General features: G+C 43.8%; 1 protein-coding gene across 5 annotated transcripts in view; it reads left to right on the top strand.

The window, feature by feature from the left end:
- The window catches only part of LMO3 (LIM domain only 3), a 107278-nt gene that overhangs the window by 14866 nt on the left and 74378 nt on the right, over window positions 1-18034 (top strand). For all 5 annotated transcript variants that reach the window (XM_053252099.1, XM_053252098.1, XM_053252100.1 and 2 more), the window contains exon 2: window positions 7054-7267. In XM_053252099.1, coding sequence (XP_053108074.1) covers window positions 7062-7267 — 206 coding nt within the window. In that variant the 5' untranslated portion in view covers window positions 7054-7061. The remainder of the gene's footprint in view (window positions 1-7053; window positions 7268-18034) is intronic.

Genomic DNA, 18034 nt, shown 5'->3' with positions numbered 1-18034 from the left:
CCTTGTTACTTTCTAAAGCACTATGGACTCTGACAACACATTATAACAGGCCTTGATTAACTTTCTTTGGATCTAGGATCCAGACGAGAAATTGCCAGACTTCATGATGAACATTGTTAGGGGAGAATAAATGGGCTTCTCTTTATCCCCTTCATAAATAATGTGCTTAGGACACAAACGGGGCTGCCTGGGACAAATGTGTTATTGGATAATCCTAGTCTTGGCCCCATGGTTAAGTTTCTAAGTGCCTTGGCACCTGGGATTTGTCAGCCCTGTATTGTAAATAGGTGGTGTTGCATATAATTTGGGTTTCAATACATTAGTCTATGAAGAAATGAAATATATGATAAAAGAAGTCTTTATTTTAAACAAATGAACAAAACTCCTTAATTCAGCCTATTGTCTCCCCAGAAAGCTCCCTTAACACCCACAATTACAAGTTGACTCTGCCATGGGTGGAATTTGTTCCATTGGAACTCTTGCTTGCAAAACCCTCTCCAAACCAAGGTTTCAGTCTCCTGTTTACAAGACTGCCATGATCTGCATCTCTGCATGTGCAACATGCAACGGTGGCTAATGCTAGGAAGTTGAGGGGGATTGCTCTGGAGGTGATGGAGCACACGCTTCTGGAGCTGGCTCTAGATCTCTCGCTATTGTTTTCAGGGACCCAATCTGTATAAAGTCTGTTGGTCTTGTCTTGCATTATGGTTCCTATTTGCATTTGGTATGCACATCGGCAAGCATCAGGTCTTGGTCGTCTTCCATTTCCCACTCTTCTTCTTCCTTTTTCTCTGCAGCGACCTGTATGCTTCCTCCAATGTATGCAACCCCTTTAGGGACCCCTTCCTATCACTTGGATAATTCCAGCTCTACACAGAAATGTAGGAAGCTGCCTTATACTAAGTCAAACCATTGGTTAATCTCGGTGGTGGCTGGTGGTTCTTGGGACTGGGGGGGTGCTAGGCAGGGCAGGTGATAGGTGGAGCCATGCTTAGTGAGAGGTGGAGCCAATTGTGGGCAGCTGTAGAGGTGGAGCCAGAACTAGGTGGGTGCCTTAGCAATAATTGGCATAGTGTAGATTTGTAGCTAGCAAGTGGGATCAAAATACAAACACACAAGTCTCAACTGCTCATCAGCAGAGATGCAGAGGAGTATGAAAAACATCAGTTGCTTTATAGTGCTTAACAGGACTACAGTAGTGTGTAGATTTGTATCTGACATGGCAGGATCAAAACATAAACACACATGCACACACGAAAAGAACTGTACAAGCCACAAGTAAAGCACAGACCAGCTACAAAAGGCTGCTTCTGTGGAGAGTAAATGCATTCTGAAATCACCAGGGCTGCTCTATCTGCCTGATTATTTCAAAAATGAATACTACTACTGATAAATAAGAGGAAAGAACTTTGAGCTAGAGTGGTAGAGCACTGGTTTAGACTGGGGAATTCAAAGTTCAAATCCCCATTCAGCCATGAAACTCACGGGGTGACCCTGGGACAGTCACTTATCTCTCAGCACAACCTTTCTCATAGGGCTGTTGGGAGGATAAATGTAACCATGTGCACCACTCTGGGTTTCTTGGAGGAAGCACAGGCTGTACATGTAAAAGTAAGTAAATGTATATAAGCCACAGGTAAAGCTGAGACCAGCTACGAAAGTGGAGAAGAAATGCATTCTGAAGTTATAAGGCATCTCTGCCTGTCTCTTTCAAAAATGCAGACATAAATAATAGAAAAATTACAAGGTTTTCAATGATGCTTACTGCAGCTATGAACCATCTCCTGCAACTAAGAGGATACCATGGGAAGCAAAGGTGCATGGGGACACCCTCTCGTTACTTTATGCCTGCTGAACAGCTGGGTGCCACTCTCTGCTCACCTTGGGTGCCCACCACGTAGCCTGGCTGTCCATCCTAGCAAGCAACAAATGTTTTAAAATGTATCACTTCCTTAACCCTTGCCCAATGAACCATAACCCCCAGTTGACACATTAATGTAACAGACACTGGCCACAATCCAGAGAAAAACCTGGTTAGCTCTCTGCATAGCAAATGGATTTTTAAATATATATATATTTTCCTTCCAATAGTATCCATTCCTTCTCTACATACACCACACCCACATGGAAAGCCACTTCTGCAATTATTTGAAAGGCAGTTTGGACTCAGAAATCCATTCATACTCCATAAAAGAACTTTCTGGCTAGTTATGACAGTTTCTAATTCAATTAGTGCAGTCTTATGGTTTGCTGTTCCTTCCAATGTTTTATGGCATGTCACTTTTTGGAATGGGCCATAATGCTTTGCATACAGATCAGATCAGAGAGCAAGGGAGAGAAAGCAGAGATTGATTTCCTCATCTCCAAGCAAACACAAACAAAGAAGTCAGCAAAAGATCAGAATTACCAACAGCCAGCCAGCCTACCTACTCTCTAACCAAAATGATGATTGGATTCTTCTGAGTAGCTAAAAGAGAGACTTCCCCATCTTCTGGACACTCCGATTGGCTGCCTGAGGAGTCAATCAGCATAGTTCCTCTCTGATTGGTTTATAGGGTGGTCCTAGGACCGCTTACTTTGCAAAAAGCATGCCTTATTAACATTAATACTATTTTAAAAGATCGGTGGCTTTTCATTTGTTCTTTACTACCATCTCCTCCCTCACAACTCTTAAAGCAGCTGCAGGCAAGAGCAGCAGGGAACAACAGAGGGAGGCAGTAAGCACACAAAACGGAGGCAGAGACAACATGGCTTACTGAGAAATTTAAGGTGAGCGCCACCCACTTCGCCCATAGATAAGATCTGCCCCTGGTTCATCTACTCAAGATTGTCTACACTCACTGGCAGCAGCTGTCCAGGATTTCAAGCAGGAGTTTCTCCCAGCCCAACCTGGAGATGCCAGGGATTGAAACTGGGTCCTTCTCCATATAAAGCAGATTCTCTACCACTGAGCTGCAGCCCCTCTGAAGGTGCCATTTTCACCTCGGAGAAAATTATCTTGCTAAGGGCTGGTTGATGCATGCACATTTATCAGCCAACGGCTATATACCATTAGGTGACTTGACAGTACACTTTACTTTATCCCCAGTCAAGCACCAGAAATGAAGGTGAACTGAGGGTTCTAACCTAGAACGTTTATTCTCCTCGGCATGGTTGGTGCTGTTTCTTTGCTGTGCTGTTTTGAGATGGTTTGTGGATCTTGTGTGTTACCTGGCTTTTTATAGGAAGTCGTCCCAAGCACCCAAACTTGGGCGAGAGAACGCAGGCTTTAAATTACACCAACTTAATTCAAATAAGCTACTCCTTTTCAAAGGAGTTGATTACATACATTCAGATCCTGTATAACTTTTTTGGGGGAAAGGATGTGCCTGTGTGAGCAGTTCTTAAATCTCAGTGGGAATTGAGCATGACTGCTAGGTTTGAAGCTCGAGAAGGCAGATCTGGACACAGTTAGTCATGCTGTAGTCACGTCACGGCTGGATTACTGTAACGTGCTCTACGTGGGGCTGCCCTTGAAGAATATCCGGAAACTGCAGCTAGTGCAAAATGCGGCAGCTAGGGTTCTATCTGGAGCTGCCTGGTGGGAGCACATGACACCCATTCTGAAAGAGCTGCACTGGCTACCAGTTAGTTTCTGGGTCCAATTCAAGGTGCTGCTTTTGACTAAGCCCTTAATGGTTTGCCTGCTCCCCAGGATTTCTGCTCACTTTACAAGGTCATAGTGTGCCGACAATGAAGGCTCAACTGTCGTGCACGCAGAACAGGGCCTTCTCAGTCATTGCCCCCAGGTCTTGGAATGCTTAGTCAACAGGGATCTGCTCCTCAGTCTCCATCACAATTTTTAGAAAGCAAGTGAAATCTTGGCTTTTTACCCAGGCTATTATGAGTGTTGTTTTTGCTGCTGCTCTGTATTGTATGGCCATGTGTGTGTGTCTGTTTGTCTTAACTTTTAATTAGACTTGTATTTTTATATTCCAATTTAGTATGTTTATTCTGTAACTGTTGAATAGTTTTATATTGTGTTAAATGTTTTGTAAACTGCCGTGAGATTGTGTTTAATGAAAGGCAGTATAAAAATCTAATGATAAATAAACAATGAAAATTGCACAATGAGATGTGAGCGTAATTCACGTGCATGGCATGCACCACTGCATCACACACCTGTGCATTTGTCTTGCCTGTGTGCAAACATTTGGTTGCCTAGAGTCACATTCCCTGACATTTACAAGCCTACACTGAGTGGGAGAAAGTCCTTGGAACTGGGAATTTGACAGCACGGTTGCAGAAGCGTGTTAGATTCATTTGTAAAGACTCTGTAGGGAATAGCTGTGGAGTCTGCAGGAAGCATTTTTGGAAGGGGGAGGAGAAATAAACATGCCTGATCAGGGCCTGGGTTCTAGGGGAGCCTGGACGACAAACTTTGCTTTCCTTATTGTTAATAGTCACTTCTTACAACTTCTAGCACAACACTTTCATGACTTGAATGCTTTAAGTGCACCGGTGTTTTTAGAACTGCACACTTTGTGGGGAGGAGGACTGTATGTTTTGGGTCTGGTTGCACATTTTTTAAAAAACACCCTGGATATATGCATTCCATGCCTCTGGGATCCCAAAAGTGTATATTTTTAAAATATCAGATTTACCCAAATAGAAGATGGGTTAAATAAAAATATGGGAGAAATATAGGTTATATTATATACCCAAAAGGAAGAGGACCCTAAATTTAAAATGACCACACAAACCCCCATTCTAACATCAAATAACTTGGAAAAAGCCTAGTTTTGGATTCAGGTAAATATAGCAAAAGAAAGCTATCATTCCTTCATTCCTCTGTCTGAAGTCTTTCTTCCATCAACATATGAATAGGATGAATATTTATATACCACTTTTCAACAAAAGTTCACAAAGCGGTTTGCATAGAAATAAATAAAATGGCTCCCTGTCCCCAAAGGGCTCACGATCTAAAAAAGAAACACAAGATAGACACCAACAGCAGCCACTGGAGGGATGCTGTGCTGGGGATGGATAGGGCCAGTTGCTCTCCTACTGCTAAATAAAGAGAATCGCCACTTTGAAAAGGTGCCTCTTTGCTCAGTTAGCAGAGGACATGAGCATAGCTCCTCTTGCCTTTAAAACTCCATGGTATTTGTATGTGCCAATTGTTGCTGCAGTTGGCTTTTAAATGAAGATAGAAAACTGTTTTAAAAAAACTGGGTGTGAGCTGAAGATTATATGAGTGCAGTGCATTTGCGGTCTGATATTGTGGTGGTCACATATCTGAAGAGAATCTGTACCCTGAGTGGGGGAAAGGACTGAGAGATAAGTTGCCATCCAAAATGTTTGTGTGTTGGGTGAAATTTTGAGGTAAATTAAAAGAAGCGCCTGGGGACTCTTGAGGAAAACAAGAAGTTCTGATAAGCCCAGTATCAACGCAGGGTCCCCTTATAATAATAATAATAATAATAATAACAATTTCAATTTCTATATGTGTCTCCATTAGAGCTACAGCAAACATTTAAAGCAGACTGCTAGTTGACGTACACCAAGAATACTGTATACCTGTAAAACTTTGAAAAATAATTATATATGTTGAAGTTGCTGTAAGGGCCAGATATGGAAAATACCAATAATAAACTTTCATTTGTTTGCCGCCTCATAACAAATTGTTCTCTGGGTGATTCACAACACAACATTAAAACATAAAATAAAAACCACATAATGCATTAAATCATGACAGACCAAAAGGGGAAGAAGAAAATACAAAATACAATTCAAATCCATTTGAAAGCTCTTTTAAAATGAGTTTAAACATCAACATTTAAATTTCAAAGGTCTGAGTGAACAAAAAGGTCGCACATATTAGAAGCTCAAATATGGGTTTCAACCATCTGAATGGGAAAACAAGTTATATAGACATGCCATCGTGTCTAAACTGATGAATTGCAACTGAGTAAAAGAAGGGAGACAATTAGGTGATTTACATATAATTCAACATTTGTTACATAGTGGAGGCAACAAAGCACATTCAGCCTCTGATTTATCAGATATTTTTAATTTAGTTGGACTTAAGTGACTCTTCACTCCTATGAACACATTTCATATTTTATTTTCTTGGCAATCTTAATCTTTAAAAAGAAAGAAATTGGTGTCCTGGTTAAGAATTTATAGCTGCTGAAGCTATTATGGGGCAGAGAAAGCTGCTAAGTGAGAGGCCGGTCAAATACATGATCATTATCTGATACTATTTTTTTTAACGAACCTTGAGTATTAGAACAACAAAAAACTACCTTAATCATTTGCATTTGATACCTTAATCTGTGCTTGTGGTTTGTGTCACTGTTAGTTTTGAAACAAATTAATGCTCTTAAGTTATAATAATTCATGACATCTACTTTTAACAATGTTCAGCAAGTCTTCTATAAATGTGAGCCGTTCTCTGAATAGCTCTATTTGGCATTTATGCCTGAACACCAGGATCAGCATACAGTTACAAACTTTAAAAAGAGAGTAATTTTAAAATGGAAATAAGGCAAAGCAACAACAGCTAAGTTGGTTTTTAAAGCAGTCTGCTAAATTGTCTGCAAGCCCATTCTTCAAGCATGATGGTTTCATGGAATATCTTTATGTGCACTGTTCCCTCTAAGGCGTGCGTGCGCGCACACGGTTTTTTGATGTCCGCACAGTTAATTTTAGATCCCGCTCAGGTTGAATCAGGAAGGCTCCACTATGAATGCATTTGCACACGCAGTGCCTTGATACTGCCGCCCAGAACAAAACTCATTCCGCACAGAGATGAAAAAAATTAGAGGGACCACTGTGGTCAGTTGACAATATTTGACTGGTCAGTTGATTGGCATACCAGCCCTACCGACGACGAAAGTTTTGAGTTGAATTTTGTAGAACTCCAGAGAAACATGCAAGGAATTTCAAAACGAGAAGAGTGTTCGTCTCATTAATACAAATGCCACTTTTTTACGGGGTGGGGTGGCCTTCTGCAGAACCTTTAACTCAATAGTGACTTCTTTTCCTCCTTCCTCTCTCTTTTCATTTCAGGTATACAAATGCTCTCAGTCCAGCCAGACACCAAACCGAAAGGTTGTGCTGGCTGCAACCGTAAGATCAAAGACAGGTATCTTCTAAAGGCCCTGGACAAATACTGGCATGAGGACTGTCTGAAGTGTGCCTGCTGTGACTGCAGATTGGGAGAAGTAGGCTCTACCTTGTACACCAAAGCCAACCTTATCCTGTGTCGCAGAGACTACCTGAGGTAGGAACTGGCTCTCTTTTGCATACACAAAGCACTTCAGTCTCGTTTGGTTCTCTTCCCTCACACTGTACACTGTGTAGCCCACACAAGACAGGCCATATGTGACTGTTGCTACGGATACGGCAAGCGTACAAATTGTACTGAGTGGGGTGGGGAGGGGAGTTCACAGTCCATTAGCAGATTCTCGAGAGTGTCCATATCATTAAAGAGTGTTTTCCCACAAACTTTCAGGAGCTCTGTGCTTAGACCCTTGTACTTGACCCTGTCATTTAGCTCCATGTTTCTCCCCCCCCCTCCCCGGCAACAGAAGTGTGTGGCTGAGATCGCAGCAGCTCTATTAAAAATGAGGGATCCGTGCAGGAGTCGATCTATACCAGTTCAGATTGTGTGGGGTAGGATTACATGGTCAGATGCTCCCCAGTAGGAAGTAATCTTGCATATAGAATGTGAGGGGAGAAGACCAACAGAAGATATACAAGTGGCACTCATTATATTCTGCGGGGGCTCCATTCTAGCCCACAACTGTAGATAACAAAACCTTGAGGTTACTCATACCATCCAAAAAGTGTGTTCTACCCAGCTTTGGGAGCTGTATGTGCTCCCAGTTTTCGGTTGTGTGGAAGCAGGAGGAAAACCTCGGTAGAAGTGATAATATGGTAGAAAGGTAGGAGGATAACCTGGGTAGCTTTTCCTCTTTCCTTGCTTCCACACAATCACTTCTACCCAGGTTTTCCTCTTTCCTTGCTTCCACACAATCGCTTCTACCTAGGTATTCCTACTACCTTGCTTCTACACAACTGAAAATTGGGAACATACACAGCTCCCAAACTTGGGAAGAACACAGTTTTTTATTTACTCTGGGAGGTCATTCACACAATGGGAATTTGGGGAGGTGGGGGGGAGGTTCCTTGAGGTTAAAAAAGGGTTTAAAAAAAAAAGCAGGGAGGAGGGATAAATAAGTGAAACAAGGTAATGTAACAATGTAATGTAACATGTTCTCCAGCTGTCCAGCAAGACCCCCCAAAACTCCAATTTCTTCGATTTCCCACAAAAAATCATGGGACTTTTTTTTCCCAGGGTATGGGGAGGGCATCCGTCACGTGATGGGTTGTGTAGCTCTGCATGCTCCGAGACAGGGCCAATCAGATTTCAACCAAGTCCTCTACCCTTCGCGCTCCTCCTTATGTGACCCAGTTCTGGTCCTGTCTAGCTCCGGGAACAGTGGTATTGTGCTTGTGAGATCTCAGTTTTCTCCAGAACTTTTTTAGACCCCCCCAAAACTCCAATTTCTTTGATTTCCCACAAAAAATCACGGGACTTTTTTTTTTGTGCCCCCCCCCCCCAAGAGTTACAAAATGCTGGCTGGAAACAACATTGGAGGACATTTCCAGCCTCCCAGGAACCGTGGATAGACGGATTTTGCCAACTTCTCAAACTGCGGATATTGAGGTCAGGTCTACATTGCCCAGCCGCGGATATGCAAGACCGTGGGTGCAGGGACTTCAGATAATAAGGGCCACATGCACTGGGGTGCTATTATTCTAGGCTGATTTTTTTTTAAACACTACAGTTTCTCTCTCCTTTACTTATGGCCAAACTAGACAAGACATTAAATGCACCCTTGTTTACCTGAAGCCTTCTTTTTACTTTAAAACAGCAGCCGTATGTTGGTCAAATCCAGATTGGAACCACTGCACAGAAGCAGGGGTGTGTTTAACCTACTTGCATGCCATTTCCCCACTGAAAATCTCCAAGGTAGTTGTGAGCCCCCGAAGGTCGCAAACGCAGCAAATGGCACCTTTGGGAAACTCATAGTAGTCTGGAGGGTGATTTTCAGCAGGGTTAAATGCATCTACCTCCCTGCTGGTTGACCTGCAGTTGGATCAGGCTCCTGTGTGGCTGCTGTTTTTTCAAAGTGAAAAGAAGGCTGCAACCAGATGATGCTGTTGATAACAACGACACACTTCAGTACTTAATTTGGCCTTAATTCGCCTGTTAAAAACTGTTGCTAGAGTTGTGGTAATGCAGATTGCTGAAGGTTACCTAAACCGGTTAAGCTTTTTCCTGGAGAGCTGTCAGCAGTTTGTTTTCACTCTTACGCTCCAGCATCGTACAGCTAGCTTGTACACTCTTTTCATTCAGCCCTCTTTCTTTCCTATCCACATGTCTAGTTTTAGCCTGAGCCTGCATGCCAGAGGTGCCCATGTGGAAGCTAGCTTTTAAAGTTAACATCCACGTGTTCTCCTTAAAAATCAATCAATCAATCAATCAATCTACCTGTACCTGGGTTTGATCTGCTGAGATGGCTCCAGAGATTAAGAAGACAGAGCCCCCCCAACAATACTGTTATACGGAAATACCCTGACATGGGAATTGGGAATGGTATGTGTTTGTGTATGTTTGTCTCCACGACATTGTTTGCGAGGCTGTCCTGTTGGCTTGCAAGAATGCCATCAGGATGCCTGTGTGCTTTAACCCTATTCACATGTTACATTCAGCACATTTACAATCTGAGTAGGGCGGATGCATGTACAGTCGTTTATACATTGAGGACATTCACACAGTTATAACTGTATTCTACCTGGGTTTGGGAGCTGTGGGTGCTCCTAGTTTTCGTTGGCGTGGAAGCAAGTTAAGAGGAAATGCTACCCAGGTTTTCCTCCTACCTTGCGTCCACACAATCACTTCTACCCAAGGTTTCCGCTTGCCTTGCTTCCACACAATGGAGCCCTTCTCACAATGGTGAGAAGAGCTCCAGGGAGGTCTGTGGGGAAGGTAGGTTTGACTTACCTTCCCTGCAGACGATCTCTGTTCCTTCCCTGGGCAGGTGAATCACCTGGCAACTTGCCGCGGCACTCCCCGGATCTCCAGTAATGCACCATGCGAGTGTGCGGTGCATTATTGGGACACACACACCACCCCCGTGTGCCAGCCAGGGCTGCAATCAGCCGCAGCTGACCCACAATTTTAAAAAAATGAAGTTAGGGAGCTCGCGTTCCCTTAAGCTCATTTTAGAGGGAGACTACTTAGGTGGGTTTGCTGCCGTGTAGCTGCCAGGATCGGGCCTGGGCCTGATCCTGGTGGTTCACATGCATGTGCAAAACTGGGCTGGGCTCCCTTAGCCCAGTTTTGCACGTGCGTGTGAATAGCCTCAATAACATCTACCCAGGGTTTCCTCTTACCTTGCTTCCACACAGCAACAAAATTGGAGGAGCACACAGCTCCCAAACCCAAGTTGAACACAGTTTTTGATTGTGTGAATGACCTCATTATGTTCAATGCATGCACAACAGTACATTTCCAGTGTGTAGCCTGCACTGGAGGGGGCCTGTATCCAAGTTCATTTTTAAGATGAAGACATATGCAGTCGTTCACACAACGGCATCTACATGTTTGCAGCCACCTTTACAACACAATATGGCAGTTGACACAATCAGAACTTGGGTAGGTGGAATGTCCTGCCCGAGTTCAGGAGTTGTGCATGCTCCCATCTTCTGATCATAAGTGAGTTAAACGGAAGGTCAGAGGTGGGCAGCTTGATCGTTTGCCAAGCACTAGCTGGGTAGAAGGGTTTTTTCTCCTACCTCATTCCGAAGTAGAGGTCGGAATTCGGGTAGGATGTGCTTGTCCTGCCTTGCTGGGCCTTGGCAAATGATCAAGATCATTTGCAAATGACTGTCCTCATCTCCAATCTTGTGTTTAATTCACATGTGATCAGAAAACGGGAGTACACACACCTCAAAAACATGGGTAGGACTCACCTCCTACCCAAGGTCTGATTGTGCAAATTGCCCTAATGTCTGAACAGTGCCATGTCTGATGGTGAACTGTGGCAGGATTTTCTAAAAGAACTGCAGTGTGTCCGAGGCAGCAAAGGAGGAATTGTCCTCTCATTGTTACCGCTGGATTTGGTGGTTGTGACTAGGGCATTGCAATCCACGATGATAATGCAGATTATAGGTCCTAACGTGAAGGAGAGGTAATGCAGGGGTAGTGGTCTGAACTTCAGCAGTCTGTGGGCTGTGCCATGGTTGTGATCTTTGGCTTGACTTGCATTCTTGCATTATACTAAGGAGTGAATGTTTTGCATTGGAAATGAATTATGCAGACTTCAACAGTCTCATACGTCCTTTGGATTCTCGTATTCTGTGTTGCTCTTTGTTTTGTTTAGGTAACATCCCACTGAGATTGAAGTTGAGGGAGGAAAGTGCCTGGAGATATGTTGGTGTAATGATTTGGGATGTGGGGGAATCTAGGAGGGGAATCTAGGAACTTATAGGTGGTTCTGTAAGGCAACAAGTGTGAGCAGTTCCTCTCTTGGCAGAGCATTGGATTGGCACTTGCAGGTAGCCATGACTGGAACGGCATAAATAGTATTTGGGAACTAAGTTTGTGTGGCACACCAAACAAGATGCCCAAGTGCATATTGCTTCCAGGTGATGTGACCATAGCTTAGTGGCAAAGCATCTGCTTGGCATGCAGAAGGTCCCAGGTTCAGTCCCTGGCAGCATCTCCAGGTAAGGCTGGAAGAGACGGCTGCCTGAAAACTTGGAGAAGCTTCTGCCATTCTGAGTAGACAGCACTGTTCCCTCTAACAGGGATCCCCAGATGTTGTTCACTACAGTTCCCAGCATCCCCAGCAGTAGTGGCCTTTGGCTGGGGATTATGGGCGTTGTAGTCAACAACATCTGGGAATCCCTGTTAGAGGGAACATAGGAAGCTGCCATATCCTGAGTCAGACCATAGGTCCATCTAGCTCAGTATTGTCTTCACAGTCTGGCAGCGGCTTCTCCAAGGTTGCAGGCAGGAATCTCTCTGGGCCCTATCTTGGAGATGCTGCCAGGGAGGGAACCTGGAACCTTCTGTTTTTCCTTCTGCTCTTCTTCTACCAGAACACTGGCAAGCAGTACTCAGTTAGATAGACCAATGGTCTGATTCAGTTTTCGGGGTTCCTATGGTCCCTGTCCTCAAGAGGAGGTCTTAAATAACAAAGCGCTGAGATAATACTGTTCTACCACCACCACACACTCCTTTTGTATTCACAGCAGTTCCCAAAATGTCCAAACACTTAAACCAGCCCCTACCATTAAACAACTTAAAACAACGCATAAAAATGCGTAGTACAAAAATTTCTGCAATCACAAAATTAAAATGGCACCACAATAAACACACTTTCAGAAAGCATCAGAGCACCGAATGCCTCTCTTAAATAAGTGGGTTTTTAGTGCCCATCTAAGCACAGGAAGAGCTGGGAGCCTGACTCCTCTACCCAGGGAGGGCATTCCAGTATCTTGACACCACCACAAAAAAGGCTTTGTCTTATACCTGCCTACCCTGTCTTCTAAAGAGGACAGGTCAGAGAGCAGGGCCTAGTCTGGAGCTTATTTTTAGGAGCCAGGTGTTCATAGCACAGCTTCTGGAAATTGTGTGCAAATGAGCTTCTTGGTTATAGTAGCAGAGCAATGAAGTCGGCATTCTGCGGGCCAAACTGAAAAGAGTACTGAGTGTGCTACAGCAGGTATTGTGGTTGCGAGCATAAATTGCCCCTTTGCTAAGCAGGGTCTGCCCTGTTTTGCATTTGAATGGGAGACCACATGGGTGAGCCCTGCAAGATCTTACCCTTAGGGATAAAGCCGCTCTGGGAAGAGCGGCTGCATGCAGAAGGTTCCAAGTTCCCTCCCTGGCAGCATCTCCAAGATAGGGCTGAGAGAGACTCCTGCCTGCAACCTTGGAGAAGCCGTTGCCAGTCTGTGTAGATGATACTGAGCTAGATGGACCAAGGGTAGAAGGCAGCTTCCTGTGTTCCTGAAAAGACAGGTGTCACTGTAAGAATATGTGGTATTATGTGAATTTTGATACAGTACACTGTCCAGATCTGAAGCGGAGAGTTGGTGCTTCTTCCTCATCTTTCCCTGAAATGCCAACAAATCCCTACTCCAACAATTCATTCAGAGAGTGATAATCTGCAGCTGTTGACGTTGGCATTGGTCAGCGGCTGATTAGCTCCCAGCAGTCTCCACCAAGCCACAGTTGGGTGCAGGTGGGTGGGCTTGGCCTATGCCGCACGGTTGCTGTCACACTGCCCATGGGCAACAGCCTTTAACAATCTCTCCAGTGGCCTGTGCTGGTTGCTGTAATTGAAATGGTTGGTTGTACGCTTGGCAGGCTGCTGTGTTCTTCTGCATAAGATGTTGTGTGTGGCATAGCTTGATCGTGCAGAAACGAAGTAGTGTGTTTGGCGTGTTCTCGTATTTGATATTCGGTTAAAATAGATCTGGAAATTTTCTTAAAGCTGTAAAGGGTTTGGGGATGAAGCAAGGCAATTGCAGGTTGTGTCTGTGAAAGTCTTGCAGGGTTTTGAGGGGGCAGCCTGCTACCATTGGTGGCAGTGCATATAACTTTTCTTAAAAAATACACACACACAAACAACCAGTTTATGCCATGCTGCTGCAGGTGACGGTGGCAGTGGTGGTAGGATTCTGGGGAAGAAATCATGGCTGTCGATAGGCCGTGACGTTTCTCAGAGTTGCATGGGCCTGTCAGAGAAATGGCTGAAATTGATCCCTCTTTGCCCCCTTGAGAATATGGAAGAGAAAATTAGAGGTGCATTTCAGATCAGCACTATAAATATTCTGCATAAACAGTACCCCCTCCCACACTACATATTGAGGGCATTCACGCAGTCAAAAACTGTGTTCTATCCTGGTTTGGGAGCTGTGTGTGCTCCCTATTTTCGGTTGTGTGGAAGCAAGGTAGGAGGAAAAGCTACACAGGTTTTCCTCCTACCTTGCTTCCTTACAGTCACTTCAGCCCAGGTTTTCATCTTACTTTGCTTTCACACAACCAAAAATTGGGAGCACACAAAGCTCCTAAACCCGGGTAGAACACAGTTTTTGATTGTGTGAATGACCTCTACGTGTGGTTTAAATGTTGAAAAATATTTTTTTATTGGAACACTTGGGTCTTATTTAGCTCTAAAAGCTTGCAATTTCTTTGCTTGCTCAAATTTTAAGAAAAAAAGAAGGCACTGGAAATTGTTGACATAGTAATTCTAGGACCCAGAGAGCTGTGCATGATATGCACATCTCCTTGAACAGAATTAAACTCTCTCTTGTTAGGGACACCTCCTTCAGTTTTATTTTCACAGTCTGTAGAAGCACTTTTCATTGCTTGTCAATTCCAGTTCAGATTGTGGCAAACTGATTCAGAACTGCTTGAGCCACATTCTTTTTCACTCATGGATGGATCTGCTTGTAAGTCTATGGGCAAGGGCTACTTATCACACTTTATCCCCTTCACTAGTTGCGCTGGTGACTGATTGTCTGGCAGCAAGAGATCTTGAGACACAGAAACAAGCTTAGCAGTGCCTTCATGTGTTAGTCTATTCGTCTTGCTTTTGTCTTGATTATATGGAAAGGTGTCCAGTTTCATTCCCAAGAAGCTGATAGAATGCTTTGGATTTTTGACAGTCCAGGACAGCTTTTTAGGTGTTGAAATATCCCCAGCGTGACCAACCTGAGGCTCTCTAGTTGCTGTTGGACTACAGCTCCCATCACCCCCTGCCGCAGCATTGTGGGTGGGGTTTGTAGTCCCCAAACAGCCAGAGAGCCTGTGGTTGGCCACCCCTGAAATAGCCCTTCCACCCTATGGGAAGAGTAGTCTTTTTAGAAATGGAAAACTTTTCTGAAAAAATCAGCAGTGGAAATATCTCCACCCAACATTGCTCATTCAAATGCCTACGAGTATCAGCTCTCATATACACAAAAACCATCCAGTCGGAGGTTCAACTGCCAATTCTAGATCTAGCTGTGGATCTTCCCAGTCACAATTGCATGCTTATACTTAAATGTGCTATTTATGTTAAACTTCAAGCTGATGCACTTAACGTAATTACAGACAGTCATTTGCCTCATTGCATCCATATGTACTTAGCTATGCCGTGAACCTGTAAAAAGAAATCTCCATTTTAATGCTAATCCTGTAGGTAGTTAACTGTGCTCTCTTTTGTAGGCAAATAAGCTTCCATATTTAGTAACCGACTTGATAGGGATATGAAGAATAATTTCATGTGCTAATGATCAGATTAGGGTTAGGTTGTAGCTTCCAGTGACTCTCCTGTTAACAGGCTTTTAAAAGAATTTGTTCCCTTATTTAAGCATCTTTGAGCAGTGTGTGACACCGATTTTACTTTTTAATATGTAGTGCCCTCTAGGGAGAGTGTGGCCTCTTAAATAGTAATAATACTAAAACTTATTAACATCTCTCCTTTTTGGTTTTCCTGTTCCCTTCTGTAGAAGTTGCAAGATCTAAATTTGCAGAAGATTGATATTCATTTGTTATGCTGTTTTTAATGTGGCATCGATTTCGTGAGCCGCCTTGGGCTTGTTTTAACAAGGAAATGAGGGTTGCAAATCTCTAATAATTGTTATAACTAGAGTTTTGTGTGTTGTGAGTGTTTTCTGCAGAGGTGCAAAGAAGGTGCTGATTGTAATAATGAGTGCAAAATTCAACTTCCTGGACATCTCAACTTTAGATTTGTGGTCCTTAATGAAGGGCTTGACATACTTTATATGGATCTAGGAGACAGACATGGACACTTGACATGGTAAAAGGGCTTCACTTTATCCCTTTTACAAATAACATAGAACAGAAACGTGGCTGCTTGGGACAAGTAAAGATTTTATCAGTATCTGAATATCCTAGACTTCACACCATGGTTAAATTTCTAGGTGTCATGACTCCCTTGCACCTGGATTTTGGCAAGCCCTGCTTTAATTATCAGAATGGGGTGGGGGGTCATTAATGGTGGAATTGTACAATAAGTGGTTTGTTTGTTTGTTTGTTTGTTTGTTTGTTTGTTTGTTTGTTTTAAAGAGAGTGATGAAGCCTTGGATTGGTCCTCTAAAATGAAACTTTTTGTGATGGATAATATTCAGTGCATTTCAACAGTACTCTTTTTTTTTTTTTCCTCCTCAAGAGCAAAAGCTGCCACCATCTTATTCTGATAACAGCTAAACCGGTTCAATAAAGGAGCCCCAGCTCTTAATACCAAGGGTGGGGGGACACGACTTTCTTCATACACATCTGGGGTTTTTGTTTGTTTCCAGAAGAGGATTTGACACTTACTGAAAAATCCAGTTCCTTTTGAAAGAGGAACTTTCATGCCAACAATCACTAATGACTAAGCACAGCCCTAATTAAAAACCCAATATGGCTGCTAATCAGTAGCACCATTCCTAGTTGCTCATCTACCCTGGAAAATGTTGATCTAACCTCCTGCTAACTTGATCCTAACCTAAAAAATAAGCTAGATTCTGTGACTCTTATTGGACACCCACCCCGCCCCGGCACACGGCCATATTTCCTGGTTCTAGTTGGAGCATTGTGAGTTTTGTCCTTTAGCACGGCCAGCTTACAGAATGTGACTGTAGTTGTCGTTGGTCTCGAGGTGCCCATGAGATCACTTTGCTCTGCTTGTTGGTTGCTTAAAACAATCCCATCTGCACACTGTTAGATGAGTTAAGACAGGGCTGAACAGTGTTGGCCCTCCAGCTTTTACTGGTCTTGAACGCCCACCATCCCCAGCCATAGGGGCCACCACCAGTCAGGGATGATGGAAGTTCGGGGGGCTAGAGTGGTATGGCCCTGGATTGAGACAACCACCTTATGTGCTCAGTGGTAGCCCCTCCTTTAATGGAACACTCTACCTAGTGAAGTCCATCATAGTCTCAACCTGCAGGGTTTCTGAACGTAGTCAAAGATCACTTTCTCTAACCAGAGTACTCTCTGTTCAAGGAATTAAGGTCGATTTAGATTTCTCTGTCTCTTAGTTTAAAATATTGGGTGCTTGTCTTATGCTTTTTAATAGTGGTGGTTTGTGGGGTTTTTTTTAGTGTTGTGAGCTGCTGGACGCTCCAGCCTTCCAGTCATGGAAAGGGCTGGCAGCACCTTTACAGCATTGGCCTCGTCAGACCAAAGCACTAAGCATGGAGATGTGAGGAGGGCGATGCTGCTCAGCACGTCAGTGCTAGGGCGAGACTTCTGGGTGTGCTCTTGGGATGCTGTGCATGAGGACAGCATCCTTTTCTTCTATGTGCATGTTTGAAGAGGGCTAATGTATATTATTTTCAGGGTTCAGTATTAGATTTGTATTTCTTAAAGAGAGTTGGGTGAATGGAGGCCTGTGTTGGCCCTGCTGTTTTGCTGAAATTCTAAAACAGTGGTTTAAAAACTTCTGCGTTCCAGGAATCTATTCCACATCAATTGATCTGCCACGGAACTCTTGCTCAACTACAATGGTGCCCCAGTGCACTGAGGATTATGGAGCTTGTTCTAGAGAGTGCATCTCAGTCTGTGCTGTTGCCTTCGCTTGGAGTTGGTTTTGTGGTAGCAAACATGAATTGTTCCCTTTGCTAAGCAGGGTCTGCCCTGGTTTGCATTTGAATTGGAGACTAGATGTGTGAGGACTGTAAGATATTTACCTTGTGGATGGGGATGCTTTGGGAAGAGCACCTGCATGCTTGCAGGCAGAAGGTCCCAAGTTCCCTCACAAGACAGGGCTGAGAGAGACTCCTGCCTACAACCTTGGAGAAGCCACTGCCAGTCTGTGTAGACAATACTGAGCTAAATGGACCAATGGTTTGACTCGGTATATGGCAGCTAGGGGTGTGCAATTCGGATTTTCGGTGTTTTGATTCGGATCCGAATCGAAACACCCCCCGATCTGTTTTAGATCCGAATCTGGCCCTTCCAAATCACCCCAAATTC

The sequence above is a fragment of the Hemicordylus capensis genome, chromosome 5 (genome assembly GCF_027244095.1).
Source record: "Hemicordylus capensis ecotype Gifberg chromosome 5, rHemCap1.1.pri, whole genome shotgun sequence".
In the NCBI taxonomy this organism is placed as follows: Eukaryota; Metazoa; Chordata; class Lepidosauria; order Squamata; family Cordylidae; genus Hemicordylus; species Hemicordylus capensis.
The sequence above is the reverse complement of the archived record's forward strand: the minus strand, read 5'-3'. Positions and strand labels throughout refer to the sequence as shown.